At 35.4% G+C, this 12,323-nt stretch overlaps 1 protein-coding gene across 1 annotated transcript in view; it reads left to right on the top strand.

Annotated features, from left to right (window-relative positions):
* Positions 1–44: 44 nt before the first annotated feature.
* The window catches only part of DCAF13 (DDB1 and CUL4 associated factor 13), a 35,376-nt gene continuing 23,097 nt past the window's right edge, over positions 45–12,323 (top strand). Inside the window, exons 1-5 of the mRNA XM_036876275.2 lie at positions 45–202; positions 4,333–4,532; positions 5,118–5,225; positions 9,311–9,400; positions 11,254–11,409. Of these exons, the coding sequence (XP_036732170.1) occupies positions 133–202; positions 4,333–4,532; positions 5,118–5,225; positions 9,311–9,400; positions 11,254–11,409 (624 nt within the window). The 5' untranslated portion in view covers positions 45–132. The remainder of the gene's footprint in view (positions 203–4,332; positions 4,533–5,117; positions 5,226–9,310; positions 9,401–11,253; positions 11,410–12,323) is intronic.

Raw genomic sequence — 12,323 nt, 5'->3', positions numbered from 1 at the left:
TCCAGCTGGCTTCCACTCCGTGGAAGTCACATAACAGGAAGTAGGCTAGAAGAAGCGGAAATAGCTCGTGCCGGAGCAGGGTGGCGGAAGACCGGAAGCAAGAAGGTTGTGGAGCCTGGGAGAACTAGCAAGATGAAGGTGAAGATGCTGAGCCGGAACCCGGACAGCTATGTCCGCGAAACCAAGTTGGACTTACAGAGAGGTGAGACAAGTTAGCAGGGAGTACCCCAGCCGTGGGTGTGGCTTCGGCTTCCGCCGAGTAAAGTTGAGACGAGACTGGCGCTCCAGTCTCGTTTTCCCTTTTCCCCTTTCCCTTAACCCGAGGCCGACTTTGTGCGGACGAGGTGGTTGTGGGACTGCGTAGCAGATAACTTTTTCTCAGTTCCTTCTTAAAGAACTTTCTCTAGTGGAAAAGAGGAAAGTTATTTATTTGGGGGGAATTCTTCCGTCTCCCGCTTCCAGCTGTTGCTCTCTGTTCGCAGGTTTCTGTTACAGGAAAGTGGGAACTTAAATGAGCCAAACTCGTGGATTCAAGGATTTTACAAAGAGGCTTCTCTGCATCTTCCTGCTGCTCTGACTTTTAACCACTTACTACTTAAAATTGCTCGCTAATGGATGTGGGAAGAGACAAAAGTGAAAGTTAAAGCCATCAGTTTTCTGAACTCTTGTGGAGAAATTTGATGGGGGAATGAATAAACTGAAGTCAGTGAGTCTTACCCGTACTGGTCCATTTCCCCTTTAACATGCTGACTACTTAAGAACTATATATTATGACAGCTCAATATTTAAATGACAAGGGGACCAACCATGAGTAAACAGACTATTCTCAATGAAGAGAATAACAGGTACAAAGGCCTTAAGGCAGAAATAAACTTAAGGCCAAAGGGAAGGGCCATGTCATCGGAGTTTGAGTAAGGGATGAGCCGTAAAAGATGAGGATGGAGCAGTATTTCAGTATTTTGATTGAGTAATAGAGATTGTCAACATCTCTACTTCTTGAACCTGTGGCCCCCATTTTCTATTTTAGTTTCACCAGTCATTAGTGTTCTGCAGGGAGCTTACATTGACGCTTTACAATCTGGGTGCATTTCAAGCATTTTCTTTCAGGTCTCCCATGGCACACACCATATTGAAATTTAGCTTCTCTGAAAAGTGATTTTTCCATACCTAGTCCCTGTGGGTCCTCGCTTCTACATTTAAGCATTCTTCTATGTTTCTATCATATGTTTATATTAATATCAATGTTTTTCTCTCATTGCTTCATGATTATTATTTTGATTATCAGTCTTTTGCATCCGACTGAGCTTTCAGAGTAGGAAAGAATTGTAGTTGTTCTATTTCCACTGTGTTTAGACAGTACCTGGCACGTGGTGGTTGCTTTATACATGTCTGTATGAGGGGGTGAGTTGTGTCACTGGCTCTTCATAGACTCTCAATGATAGGTTATTAGTCATCTGATCTTGTTGTTAAGGCTCTTATTTTCTATAACATCTTCCAATTTCTTTATACTCTTTGATGTAATAGCAAAGTGGAAAAACAGAGTATTGGAGCTCTTTAAAGCAAAATATAAGAACGATATTTGTTATCTTCTGTTACTCTTTCAGTCTTTTCTTGTTTAGGTATAATTTCCTTCAGGTAATACTTGAGCATTCTGATTCATAGACTCTGTGGTGGGCATCAGAGAATCTGTATTTTGAAAACTCCCTTGGTAAGTCTGACACAGCTGGTTAACATACAGATGTGTGAGAACAGTTTACCTAAATATACGCCAAAAGTTTGTTAGCTCTGATATCCTAGTGCTTGTGGCATATGGCAGGTGCTCCATATATGTATATTGTTGATGGAATATGAACTTAGAGGTAAGCATGATCATGGTTATTTGAAAAACTTTTTAGAGATTTAAGCTGAATATTTTTAAGGGATGCATAAGGTTTAGTTAGATAGGTTAGGAAGAAAGTTGCAGTACATTCCTGGTGGAAGAAATGAGTTTTGCAAGGACTCAAGAGTGGGAAAGTATAAGGCAGTTTTAGGTGACAGTGAGTAAACCAATTTGGCTGGAGCTGAGTTTCAGAAAGTACTTGAAGTCAAAGAGGTAGGATGGGGCCAGATTGAGAAAGACCAGAATGGAGCTTGAACTTAATTCTGTTGGTCACAGGTCCCTAAAATGGATGTACTGGGCTGTCCATTGCAGAGTGGAAGAAACAATACTTCAATGTACATTTCTTAAAAGCAAATCAATATTTATTTATATAATAGTTGCACTGACACTGGCACCCTCATTTTAGCTATATGTTAAGTAGTCACATCTTGGGTACTTCCCGTATCCCAAGGAAAGGCTGGAGAGTTGACTAAATGTGTGCTTGTTCCTACCTTCAGAATATTTTTCAGCATCTGACAGTTTACATTTATTGGGGTTTATATTTTAAATAATAGAATCTTTATAATAATTTATTAAGTGTTGGGGGCCCATGAAAATCTTCTGTGGAGGGCCTTGGTAATATCACGATAAAGCTTTTAGAAGAGTTGTGGAACATAATGATGAATTAAGCATTTCTTAAGTTTGCTGAATTTTTCTATGGCTGTGAATACTAGGTAGGAGTTTTTTTTTTTTAAACTCAGATGATCTACTTCAAGGCCCATTTTAATGAGTGATGAGCGATTGCTTTCAAAAAATCTTACTCTGGAGGCATCATTTTGAAAATATATATTTGGAAATGTTTCCATCATTTAAAAAATTTTGTATTAAAAATCATTTTAAAAATGTCATCTATAAAAATTCATTTTTACCTACATGAAAAATTGTTGAATGGGATGATCTATCTTGTTGAGTATTTTTTAAACTGTTAAAATTATTAAAACAAATGTAAGAACTGCTATTGACATCAGAATAAATGGATATTTTCTAGACATATTTCAGAAATAACCTTTGCAAAACTGGTCAGTGGGGCTGAAAATAAAATATACTAAATAAATGTAGCCAACTATGGATGTCTTCCTTTTGGATCTGCTTGTCTTTGTGACATATGTACAGGCAGTCCGCACTTTGCACAGTACCATATTAACTAAACCAGTCCTGGTCTTGACATGTTCATAGTGACTGAAGTTACATCTGTTACCACAAAAATATACAAAACAATAATTCGTTCTGGAATATCTGTGCTCCCAATAACAATACCATGCAAAACTGAGTTCTGTCTGTTAATCTTTTTCAACTACGGTGGCAGTTACAACCAAACACTGAAATGAACAAAGTCAAAATCTTTTAATCACTCTATCATAGTGTTAAATTGAGATTCTTCTTTTTAAAAACAAGCATCTTTAATTGTCAGCTCTTGTTATATATGTATGTATGTTACCAGGGAGAATGCTGCTCAAAAACTCTCTTATTAATGGGGTACACAATCAAGAGTTTGAAGACTACCCACAACAGGGAGCCTTTGAAAGGTTTTGAGCATGAGAGTGACAAGTAAAAAGCTACGTTTTAGGGTGAGTAGTCTGATAGTATAAACTTCCACCAAATAAAGTAGGGCTATTACAGTAGTCCCAGATATAAAGTAATAAGGGCCAAAACTAAGTTGCTTGAGGTAGGAAAAGAAAGAGGAGAATAAATGAGAAGTATTTCAAAGAGAGCATAAGCTGGACTTTATGTTTTTGCATTGGGGAATGTGGAAGATTGGATACATAAGAATGACCAACGTTTGAGCTTCATTGAATGTTGACTATATACCAGTAACAGGGAGTCAGAAGAAGAGAGAGCATGGTGAAGCTGTGGGCTAAGAATATGCATTTATTTGTAGACATTGAGGGGTTTCAGATGTAGAGGCTTAGAATTCTTTCCTATCCATAATTATTACCTGAGACAACATGTTTGGCAGCATAACATAATAATTAAGAACATGGATGCTGGAACTAGACTGCCTTGGTTTGAATCCAGGCTCTATCATTTTATAGGCAAGTTACCTCTCTGTGCCTCAGTTTCCCCATCTATAAAAGTGAGGTGTAGTAATAGAATTTAACAAATAAAGAATATAGTGGAAGTCTGCCCATGAAAGCTTACAACTCAGTTGAAGACTGTAGTAGGACATGTAAAAGGAAAAGCTTGTGTGTATACATATGGCCTAATTATTTTGCAAGATGTGTGTATTCCATGATTTTCTGGTAATATTGGAAAGGTTTCTGGATAAAAGTTGGCCTACTTTTGTATTCTCATAGTGCTAGGCACAGAGCAGTATCCCTAACAAAGGCTTATGAATAACGAATGATTAGCTTAGGAGGACCACAGGAAATATTAAATATGAATCATTTTATTAAGAGAAATCATTCTTATTTCAGTTCCAAGAAACTATGATCCGACCTTACATCCTTTTGAGGTCCCACGAGAATACATGAGAGCTTTAAATGCTACCAAACTGGAACGGGTATTTGCAAAACCATTCCTTGCTTCCCTGGATGGTCACCGAGATGGAGTCAATTGCTTGGCAAAGCATCCAAAGAGCCTGGCTACTGTCCTCTCTGGGGCATGTGATGGAGAGGCAAGTGTCACTCTAAATGTTGATACTTTTAAACAAACACTAGCAATGTTACAAATGTTCTTCCTTTAGTTTTGAATTACTGTAGGTTTTAATTGGTTTGATTTCATTTTTCTACATCCTATTTTAATTCTCAAGACTAAATGCTGTTTGAATTATTAACTTCAGTAGCTTCTTAGCTGAACTTTAGAAATTAAAAATGTAGCTTAAGGCTCAATTTGACAGTAAATAATAAAGCATGCTTACAATAAAGATACTTAAGTGTGAGTTTTTTTCCACAGAGGATGTTATTAAATATTCAACACTTAATTATTTCCCATTCTGGCAAGGAAAGAAAGCTTTGAAACACTTCAAACTAGAGTCAGAAGAGTATTTATATTTAACAGATAGAATTTTCTGCTTGTTGATATACTTATCCATATACATTGCATTATTTTAATTTACAGGATTTTGTTTTTAGCTGTCTTGGTAGAGTGAATCATATCTTTTTCAGTGTTGAATTTATTTTTCCTTGGAATGTAGTATTCCTGTACCTGAAACATTTTATATTTATAGTTCACTGAGATTTCCTGGTATGCTTTACAATAGGTTAGAATTTGGAACTTGACTAAACGAAAATGTATCCGTACAATACAAGCACATGAAGGTTTTGTACGAGGAATATGTACTCGCTTTTGTGGGACTTCTTTTTTTACGGTAAGTAAATGCAGTTAAGTCATTAAGTCTTTTCAGCATGTCAGACTGGTCTAAATGAATATTTTCTGAGTTCATTTATTTGTTCCAAGGCCCCTTTGGAGTTTGGCAATGGAAAATAACTTACTAAAACCTGTATGTAATCTGGCCTTCCCCACTTAATGTATTATTGAATAAATAGTCTTTAGAACACTGAAAAGTGGGATTAATGCAAAATGAGGCTGGAAGGTAATTTGGTTTACTCAGGAAGATTTTAAGAGGAATGAGTAATTTGTATTTTGTCAGAAAGATAAGCATCATTGAAGGATTTGTCTATGTGTGTTAAGTATGGTAACATAAAATCTGCCATTTTAACCATTTTTAAGTGTACATTTCTGTGTCATTAAGTACGTTTACATCATTGTGTTGCCATTACCACTGTCCATCTCCAGAACATTTTTATCTTCCCAAACTGAAACTGTGTGCCCATTAAACAATAACTCCTCATTCTTCCCTGTCCCCAGCCCTTGGTAACCGCTGTCCTTCTTCCTGTTCCTATGTATTTGACTATTCCAGGTACCTCATATAAGTGGAATCATACAATATTTGCCTTTTTGTGTCTGACTTATTTAACCTAGCATAATGTCCTCAGGATTCATCCATTTTAGCATGTGTCAGTATTTCTTTTCCTTCCTAAGGATGAATAATATTCCATTGTATGCATATACCACATTTTGTTTATCTATTCATCCATCAGTGGACATTTGGGTTATTCCCACCTTTTGGCTCTTGTGAATAATCTGCTGTGAACATTGGTGTACTGATACCTGTTCAAATTCATTGAAAGTTTTTTTAACAGGGGAATGAAAATCTTAGATGAGCTTTTGACAGCAGTAAGTGATCCTGTTTGGAGGCTGTTCTAATCTGAGTAGGCAGTGATAAGAGTCAACACTGGGGAGTTGAAAACACTAGAGCATGGTTGTTTAGAAAGATTTTGGAGAGAGGCATGGCAACTGAGGGGTACCTAGGAAAGTGGTGGTTCCTGTTACAGAAATGGAGATGTCAGAAATGTCAGAGAGTGGGAATGGGGAGGATATGGTGTGGTGAACTGGACTGCTATTGGGCTACTTAAGTGATGATGTCTGTAAGACCTTTACAGATGCAGGTCTGGAACTCATAAGGGAAGTCAGAGATAAACGTGATGTCAATACAGAGATAATTATTAAAGTCATGGTATGGAATCCTTGGGGATAGTGAGGGGGAGAATAGAAATACAGAAATGTTGGGGAAATTGCCTTGGGAAATGCCCACCTCTAGGAAGTGGGAAAACTCTTGGAGTAGCTGGAAAGCTAGAAGAGTCTGTAAACTAGCTTAATGTCCCAGGAGGAGGTGATAGTTGGTTGTGTGAACTGCTACAAAAGATGATAAGAATGAAGACTGAGAAAAATATTTTAGGATTGTAGACCTGTAAAAAAAAATAGAAAATTTACGTTATTCCGCTCTTTTAGTTCTAACATTGTTAGCACTTAGGTGTGTCTTTTCAGATGTTTTAACCTGTATATACATTTTGTGTATATATAACACTGATCAAATTTGTAAATCTTCCCAATTTTTTTATTTAGTGGTGTTTTTTCTTTTAAAGAACAGGTTGAGTAGCATGCTGGGTGCAAAAGCCAGATTGTAAGGTAATAGTAAAGGAAAGAGATGACTTCTGGGAAACCTGACAGCTACTTTTAAATATTTGAAAGATTGCCAAATGAGAGGCTTTGGACTTACTTATTGGTACATACAGGAACATTAGGAATAGGTATTAATGCTGAAAGATTGGGTTTGGTATAAGGAAAAACTTATTTGCTACCCCAAATCAAACTAGGCTGCTTTCCATAGCATGCAGTTGCTTTTCACTAGAAGGGTGCAGGCAAGCATTGTGACCCTGTGTACTATATGTTGTGGAAGAAATTGATGGGAAATTGGAGCAGATTGCAATAAACTTCTTCAGTTGCTTGTTCCTCTGGGTATATTGATTAGTTTAATATCCCAGCCATAGGATTTACTGGTTAGGGGGGTTTTTTATGCTTAAAATGAATAAAGGTTGAAGATGTTTCGTATTCACCCTTCATTTCTCCCTTCAGGTATTTTAAAGTATGTTTGGTTGGTTACAGATAAGACATATATGAAAAGTACTTGCTGGCATTTTAGCACTTAATGTTTCAAAAAATGTTTACAGTGTTGTAAAAGATATACTTACTTACCTAAATTTCATAGTATCTACTGTGTCTCAGTTTGTCGTACTGAGGTTCTTCTTTGGCTTGCTTAAATAAGATATTCTAGCCAAGTGCATATTCTTGTATAGGTCCTCATTTCTACACATGTTGTTATCCTTTCTCAGGATTAAGAATTGATGGTCTCCTAAGGCTTGTACTCAATAGACTGTATAGAACAGTTTACTCATTTACAAGGAAGTTTAAGTCTTGAACTTGCAGATAGTACTTACCAGAAACTTGATTGGAAAAAACAGTCTTCAGGGAGGGCATTCCCAGTGACATTTTATCCTGGCTTCACAAATGTTAAAAATTCCACTGGGTCGAGCTAGTTCAGCCAAGTACTAGGTAACATCTTACTGGCTCCCGGAAGAATTAAGTTTCCAGAATTGAATTTTGGTATGATGCCAGTAGCTTAGGTTCAGAGTTGTGAATAAGGTACAGCCCTATTAAGTACTTTTTGTCTATTACAAGCATGTTGTTAAGGATTCTCTTAGCATCCTGTCTGACTCTAATGCCAAGAACTTCTCTCTTAATCATTTTTATATTCTAGTATCATGGGGACTGTGAATTGTTTTGCAGGAAAAATTTTCCTTTTATGAATTTGCTGCAAGAATAGAGCTAAATTCACACTCTTCCCATAGATAAATACATACCTTCGTTAAATTTTTATTTAAAAAGTGGATGTAGATTATATATAACATAGAAATCTAACAAATATACCCTGTAATTCTACTTTCAGTCAAAACTCATGGTTTGCTATATATACAGTTGTTTGCCACATGTGTGATTGTTTTTAACCCCTGACCAGGATATATTACGTGTTATGTTTTGCAGCTTATCTCACCTAATGTCTTGATAATAACTGCCACATACCCAAGTCTAAATTACCATAGTTTGTTGCCTTGCCTTGCCTTGCATTGGGTTAAAGTGCCAATAGTTCTATCCACCAGTGCTTTCTCACCATCGGTGAAACTCATTGAAAAAGCAGCTCAGTGAAAAGGCAGACGATGTCTTTATTAACTTGATAAAAATAATTTTGAACTCCTGGACCACTGAAAAATTCTCTTCAGTCTTTTAGATGTCTGTGTTCATAGTTTGAAAACCATCGACTTAATAGTTTCTGGAGTTTTGTGTCATGCAAAGAAGGGTGTTACCTATGCCAAGACTATAAAAATATATTCTTTAAAGCATTTTTTGTTTTTATTTCATTTTTTACATTTAAAACTCTCTAGAATTTTGTTTTTATGTCAGGCATCATATTGGTTCAAACTTTTTAAATGACTAACCTGATAGCACAATACCCATATATTATAATTGATATTTCCCTCCTTAATTTGAATTGGCATCCTTTTTACAATATGCATTTTTTGCCATATATTTTACCTTATTTGTCCTGCTTTTGTTCTACTTTGCTCTACTCACACTGTTATACTTTTTTTTAAATTGAAGTATAGTTGATGTATAATCCTAGAGTGGTTTCAGATACACAACACAGTGTTGAGCCGTTATACATATCAAAATCTCACCCTCACTATATAGTTAGACTATCTCTCAGCATAGGAAGATGTTACAGAATCATTGGCTATATTCATGCTGCACTACTGTCCTGTGACTAATTTATATTATGATTGGGAATTTTTCACACTGTACTTTATGTACTTTATGTATTTGCCATGAATCTTTACTATACAAGATGGGATATAAATGCATCAGTAAATACAATGCTGGAAGGATATGGTATGTGTTATTCTTCAAACTGGGGATGTTTATAATTTAATGTATGTGTTGGCAAATTTACAGTTCATAACTGTTGTTCATTATCATCATTGTCATAAATATTTATAGGTTGGTGATGACAAAACTGTGAAGCAGTGGAAAATGGATGGACCAGGCTATGGAGAAGAGGAAGAACCATTGCATACAATATTAGGAAAGGTACAAAAATAACCTGACCCATACTTCACCTATTAAAATTCCTCCCTTTTACTTAAAATTATTTCATAATTTTAATCTCTAGAAAAAAAGAATGTAAATAAGAAATTAGAAACTTTGGATTGCAATAATTGACCCGTATTAAGCAATATTTAATGCAGTTAAATCCCTTTGCAGCTAAAGAATATGAATATTTTTGATGTTCATTGTAGTAGGTTTCAATTTTGGTTTTTAGCCAGATGATGCAGTAAAACATTTCCTATTGCAAGGCCATGGGAGGAAATCTGTAAGGTAAAAGGTCAGAGAAAATAATGCTTGAGCTTCTGTCTGAGTTACATCATCATAGATCTTAGACAAAGTAACTGAAAGAACCTTTAGGATTGAAGAGATGTAATAATATGCTTTTTATATAAATCTCATTTACATGTCTTACATTATTCTGCAAGTCAGATGATGTGGTTTAGTTATATCTTAAGTATAATTCACATCATTTACATTTTGGTATTAAGTGAACTAAAATTAGATATAATCTTTAAAATATGCATTTTAAAAATCACTTTGTCATTTCAGTATTATGGTTAGTATATATTTAGGTTTTGCTTTTCAGGTTTCAAGAAGTTCTAAATGTCTTAAAGGGACATGGAGATGGGTTATAAGTATGAGATGGAAATAATTTGCAGGGGGCAAAAAATTAGTAATTCCTAAAACAAAATTGGTTTCATTATTGTAAATGTTTTCTCTAGGCATCCCTAAGACTTTAAATATATTTAGTCTTAATACTACCTCTGGTAATGGGCATTAATTCTTTTTTTTTTTTTTTAATTTTTTATTAAGGTATGATTGATATACACTCTTATGAAGGTTTCACATAAAAAACAATGTGGTTACTACATTTACCCATATTATCAAGTCCCCAGCCATACCCCAGTGCAGTCACTGTCCATCAGTGCAGCAAGATGAGCATTAATTCTTTTTTTTTAAATTTTATTTTGGTATCATTAATCTACAATTACATGAAGGACATTATGTTTACTAGGCTCCCCCCTTCACCAAGTCCCCCCCACATCCCCGTTCACAGTCACTGTCCATCAACATAGTAAGATGCTGTAAAATCACTACTTGTCTTCTCTGTGTTGCACAGCCCTCCCCACGCCCCCCCACACACTATACATGCTAATCGTAAGAGCATTAATTCTTATTGTGGGAAAAGTTTCTAGGATTTCACTTTATGAATAGAATATAATTAGAAGCCTGCAGATGCTAAGAGTTCTTAAAGGCTGACAGTTTTTGGCTAAATATTTCCCTTTAATCTGCTTTGCAAACATTTTTTTATTATACAGTACAAAGACAGACTTTAATCGAATTTCAAATAGATCAGTTACATATTTTAAGTGAATAATAAGTTCATGAGATTTTAGTGCTTTAAATAATAATTGATGTCCACCTTGTCAATTTTATTCCTCCTAAATTTTAATCCAGTTGTTTCTGTCCTGGGAATCAGTACTTCATGTGTTAAATGTGAAACTGAGCTTTTTAGAAATTACCTTTGTATTTCATTAATTGGTTCTAAGATCCTTCAGTACCAATGATGATTTAGAAATTAGTTCAGTGATAGGTATTCAAACTTAATTAAATATATCCCATGTTAACATTTTTCTTTATTCCTAGAATATATGATAAGTTACATCACTCTGTATGGTACTGTTTTATCTTTTGAACAAGGGCTTCAAAGAAATATCTTTATGAACAAAGATTTCTTTAAAAAAGAGTATAAAATATATTTAAAATATTGTTCTGTAGATTTGAAGTATTAATGAAAAGATCTCCCTATAATAATAACTTCTTTGCTTTTAAAGACAGTATATACAGGAATTGATCATCACTGGAAAGAAGCTGTTTTTGTCACATGTGGACAGCAAGTAGACATTTGGGATGAACAAAGAACCACTCCTATCTGTTCAATGACCTGGGGATTTGACAGTATAAGTAGTGTTAAATTTAACCCAATTGAGGTAATGTTCTTTTCTGAAAAATGTCCTGCTCATTGTTTCCTTATTACTTAATAATTTCATCTCTGTTTAGGAAACTTTTGAACGTGTGATACATGAATTTTCTGAATTTTAATGGTGTTCTAACATTTGGTCAATTTTCCAGATTGTATCTGAGTTCTGATAGCTTTGGTCAGAATCTCTCTGTGTTCTCCCATAGTTTAGTCCTAGATACCAGTGTTAAGCACCGTTAGAAGAGGGTCTGTGCATGTGATAATGGAGGTGGAATTGAAGAAAATACTGTTTTGTGAAACTTAGTTTTATTCATGTGTTCAATACCTATGTTCCACAGATTGTATCATAGTACCTTTAGGAAAATGTTCATTGTTCTTAACTCTCAGAGGTCAGAAGATGGAGCATTGAGCATGTTTTCTCTAATTATTTGTAAGTGACAGAGGCACCAATGCTTCATGATAATATGCATGATATATTTTACTGCATGGTAATTAGTTACAGATATATTTTTCTTTGTTCAGAAGTCTGAGTTGTGATTCTAATTCCTTCCAGGTCTAAGGGAAGTGTTGGAGATTAACTACTACTTACTGTTTGTTCAGGTCCAAACTCAGGAAGGGAGGCTGCCTTGAAGACTCCAGACCTTTCCCTGAGCTTTTTCTGAATACGTACCAATAGATCAACTCATTGTCCAGAAGACTCAGTAGTGATGCCTTTTCCTGCAGAGAAAAGGAAATTGCTGCATGTATAAGTGATTTCAGAAGTTATCAGGAGATTATAATGTTAGATGGTATAAGAGAAAATACTGATATGCAAGTTTAACACTCTCAGACCGAAGCTGATAAAAGAGGGAAGAAAAGTTAAGACACGATGGCAGGGTATAAAAATTGTTTGTGTGATGTATTGGAACACTGGGTGCTGTAGTG

The sequence above is a fragment of the Manis pentadactyla genome, chromosome 3 (genome assembly GCF_030020395.1).
Source record: "Manis pentadactyla isolate mManPen7 chromosome 3, mManPen7.hap1, whole genome shotgun sequence".
NCBI classification, from domain to species: Eukaryota; Metazoa; Chordata; class Mammalia; order Pholidota; family Manidae; genus Manis; species Manis pentadactyla.
Note: the sequence above shows the minus strand (reverse complement) of the source record. Positions and strands in the feature narration are given on the sequence as shown.